The 4,446-nt window shown below is 40.2% G+C and overlaps 1 gene segment (V, D, J or C); it reads left to right on the top strand.

Moving 5' to 3' along the window:
- The window catches only part of LOC149304186 (Ig gamma-1 chain C region secreted form-like), an 11,746-nt gene extending 9,424 nt beyond the window's left edge, over nt 1-2,322 (top strand). The window contains 1 exon segment of the C gene segment in view: nt 1,872-2,322. Coding sequence covers nt 1,872-2,203 — 332 coding nt within the window.
- Nucleotides 2,323-4,446: the final 2,124 nt, after the last annotated feature.

Below are 4,446 nucleotides of genomic sequence, written 5' to 3'. Positions count from 1 at the left end.
ATCACCTGGTTTGATAATCCATGGTGTCACCTCCCCATTGACCTCCTCCCATACTATACCATACAGAGTCCTTAGTTATGTTATTTGTACTTATGTTATTTATAAAGTGTAATTCCCATATATCACTGCATATAATGGTAATAGGTGTGACATAAACAACTAGCAAAATTAACATTGTACCTTTAAATTACAATATCATATGCACAGTCTAAAGGTATTTACATGTAAAGAGTTTCATGTGGTTAAAGTGAACATTCGGTAAGATGTGATGTTTTTAAAGAAAATGTAAATACATTTTTTTATTTTAAATTTTAAATTAAAATAAAACACCATGCTGGTTCTCAACTTTGATTTATTACCTGACTTTATCTTTGCTGAAATTCATTTTGTTAGTTTTGGCCCAGTTCTCTAATAAGTTGCTATTATCACACCTTTACTGAGTTTTCAAGCCAAAGACTTCAGGTTGGGATTGATACATCGTAAAGTGATCACCTTTTTCCCTTGGAAAAGTCTTGTGAGGTCAGCAGGAATGAATATAATTTCTCCAAAGACACTTGGCAATTTTGACATGAAGTAGCGACTTGTACCAGTGCTGCAAGAATATATCAGCATACCTCTTAAATTCTAGAAAAAATGACAGGATAGGACATGTTCCACTAGATATGCCAGAGAATATGATATAGAGCAGACCTACACAACTTGGAAGTAGGCAGAGGCCAAAGATTGCCAAACTTTTTTGGGCCGCAGATAGGTTTTAATTAATTATTGTAATGAATTATTAATTACTAATTATTTATTAATAATTAATAAGTATTAATTACTAATTTATTTAATGATAGTGCTATTAATAATTATTAATAATTAATATTTATACTATTAATTCCATCCTCCTCCTCCTCCGCCCTGCTCTTTCTCAGGAGAAGGACAAGCAGTGGAGGAGCCGTGAGCAGGGTGAGCAGATGTCATAACCAGAATGGAGGACAAGGCACCATATAGCATGGTGGGGAGGGAGGGACTGCAAACAGGGTAGGTGCTATATTCCAGGGATGTACAATTTGCAGCCAAGTAAAGTCACACACTCCCAGCCTCAGGGGAGGCAGCAACAGTAGTTAAAGTGAAATAATAGTACTATAACAGTGTACTGTGATATGGTCATAGGTCTCTCCACTTTTTCAGGCACATTTGATGGAAACAGAGGAAAGGACCTTCTTGGTGGTTGCTGCCAAGGTTTGGCGCTCTCTCCTTATGGAGGCTAAGATAGCTCCCTCCTTGCTGTCTTTCTGTCAGCAAGTGAAACTTTTTCTGTTCCCAAAGGGTTTTTTGAATAGACAACAAGGGCTTTTAATAGTGAGGCTCAAGAATGCTCTGGCTGAGAATTCTAGATGCCTCTTCCTAAACTACAAATCCCAGGAGGCAGCCGTAGCATTGAAAGTGGGTGCTATAACAATGTAGTGTGATGTTGACCTTCGAGAAAGTCCTCCCCTGGCCAGGCTCATATAGTAAGATCTTTTCCTTTAGATAACCTAGACTTGAGATGTGTAGGGTTTGTTTGTCCTCTTTTTTTGGGGATGATGAACAAGTGGCCACCCTTTACCAGTAAGGTCTGCTCTGTCACTTCACTGAGAGATCTATAATTTTGTGCCTGGAAAAGAGAATACAGGAAGACATTGGGATATCACTATATAGCTTTGGGGAATATGATCTGTTAGAGGAATGAAATTTCTAGAGATTTTAAAGGGAGTATGCATGGTTGAGATGCAAGGGACAGGCATCCTTATTCATAGATACCTAGTTTGCTTCCACCAATTTATCTTAAATGGAATAACTTTTATTTTTCTTCCCTCTTTCTTCTCCATTCTTCTTTCCAAAAGGCAAGAGCACCACTCCCCAGGTTTACCTCTACCCCCCTCATCCTGATGAGATGCGTCTCGGATCAGAAACTCTGAGCCTTACCTGCATGATTGAAGATTTTGAAAGAGCTGATGAGATTGACATCTTCTGGATGATGAATAATGACACTGTGCCTCAAGATAATTACGTCAATACTCCCGCCTTGAAGGACAATAATAAAGAAACATTATTTGCCTACAGCAAGATGGACATTAAAAGATCTTCCTGGAAAGATGGTGACCTGTTCACCTGCTTCGTTGATAATAGCAATGTTACCCGAAGGAGTGTGAGCAAATTCCAGGAACAAAAGTAAAAATGATCCATATCCTGGATTGTCCCCCTCTTTACCCTCCTTCAGGTTTTACTCTGGCATTGTGAAATCAAGCCTTTCCACAGATGTGTACTTGGGCTCTGGGTGAATAAAAAGGGAAATCAATGGCAGATATTTTGTGGTCTCTTCTTGTGATCTGTGTGGGGTGTCAAGTGGACTCTGAATGAAGGGGGAGTGCATCTGAGTGGAAACAAGGAGTTAATGGAATCGTAGAACGTTAGGGCTGGAAGGGACCATCAACCTCTTGCCATGCAATAGCAATATCAATAGGAGCTACATTTCTATACTGCTTCATACTGAACTAAGCAGTCTCTAAGTGGTTTACAATGTGTACGCTAATTGCCCCCAACAAGCTGGATATTCATTTTAGCAACGTCAGAAGGATGCCAGGCTGAGTTGACCCTGTGCCCTTGGCTGGAATTTAACTCATAACCTTGTGGCTGTGAGTGAGTGGCTGCAGTGGCATCCCTGCCTCTGGTGACACCTGGTATGGGGGGGCTTCTGCTTCTTGGGGGTGAGGCTTCGGCAAGGAGGTGGGGACAGGCTCATCCAGGCCAAGTGCGCAGCCCTTGCACCTCCTTGCCATAGCCTTGTTGTCATTTATGGAGGACGGAACTGCGGCAAGGAGGTGCGGGGCAGGGGGTGCGTACCTGGGCTGGCTCCTTTTCCTGGACATGTCCTTCATGTCAGCCTCCTGTCCTGGAAGAGTCCCAAAAGGTCATCCATTTTGAGCAGGACTAAGAACCAGGAATTTATGCTTGTATGAGTGTGTTTAGCTTTCCATTGGTCACATACTCCATTTTGTGGTGTCGTCTCTTCCTTTGCAATTAGGACACCTCTGGTCACCCTGCCCGGGTGAAAGGATAGTCCAGCCACCAAGGACCCGCCCGAACCCTGTTTATTGGCAGGTATTTTGCTGGTCGAGAATATTATTTCTATGACTGGCAAGTCCACAGCCAGATCAGCTGGGTTTCTGCTCAAAAACCCAGCTGCATACTCTCCTCATTGTTACCAGAAATCTCCCTGGGAGCTGAACTCTAAACTATATGGAAGATTGGAAATCACTGGGCTAACAGAAAATAAAAGAGAGACAAAAAAATGGGTGGGACTTCCCACATGATAATGAAATAGCTCTTTGGTTTTAGGAAAACTCTTGTGAAACTTCCCCCCCCACAACAATTATAAGTCCAGGTGGAAAAAAATTAAACAAGATCTTGTGAAATGGTCTAAATTAAATCTATCATTTTCTGGAAGAATGGCTGCAGTCAAAATGTCAGTGCTACCAAAACTCAGTTATCTTTTCACTAATATCCCAATCATCTCAAATCTAAAAATATTAGAATGGAATAAAGAAATAAGGATGTTAGTTTGGGTGGGAAAGAAACCACGTGTAAAATAGAAGGCCCTGATTGATACGCGTGTAAATGGTGGCTGTAATTTACCAGAGCTTCAGTTATACTTTCAAGCTAACTGTTTAATTTGGGTGAAAGACTGGATATATCTGAACGGCAAGTTGATTGCTTTGGAGGGATTTAACATCCGTTTCGGCTGGCTCACATACCTACGGTATGAAAAGCACAAAATTAACAGAGATTTTGAGCATCACTTTATTCGGAAAGCCATTTGGACTTCCTGGTTGAAAGTCTAGGAAAATTCCTGAATGGCTCTCTCCTCATGAGGCGTTCTTTAATAGAACACAGATCTCCAAATGGCAAAGGTATGAGGACTTATTAATAAAAAAATAATATGAACAATTACAGTTTGAAAACGATAGAAGAAATAAAGCCTATGGGGATACAAAAACACTGGTTTCTTTACTATCACCTCTCAAATAGGTTCAGATTGGATGCAGAACTTGAAAGCTTCGAATCTGAGAAAAACTATCTAGACAACACACTATTAAAAGAGAAACAGAAATTAACATCTAAATTATATAAAAATGGACTCCGGCTAAGATTGCTAAAATTCATAGAGGAAAGAATAATCTTTGCTGGAAAAGTTTGAAAGCAAAAGGAACATGGTATCATGTCTGATGAGAGTGTCCTAAGATAAAGAAATTTTGGAATCGAATCCATTCGGTAATAACTAAAATCATTGGAGTGAAGTTTGAAAAACATCTAGAGATCTATCTCTTAAATATGACAAACAAACTTCCAAAGACAAGAGAAACTCTTCCTTGGCTTAAAATTCTCTACATGACTACAGCTGGAAGGTTACCTCTGGCT

Source organism: Sceloporus occidentalis, unplaced genomic scaffold, assembly GCF_023333645.1.
Source record: "Sceloporus occidentalis isolate IW3139 unplaced genomic scaffold, rSceOcc1.0.p SCAF_14, whole genome shotgun sequence".
In the NCBI taxonomy this organism is placed as follows: domain Eukaryota; kingdom Metazoa; phylum Chordata; class Lepidosauria; order Squamata; family Phrynosomatidae; genus Sceloporus; species Sceloporus occidentalis.
This window is presented reverse-complemented; position numbering and strand designations above follow the sequence as displayed.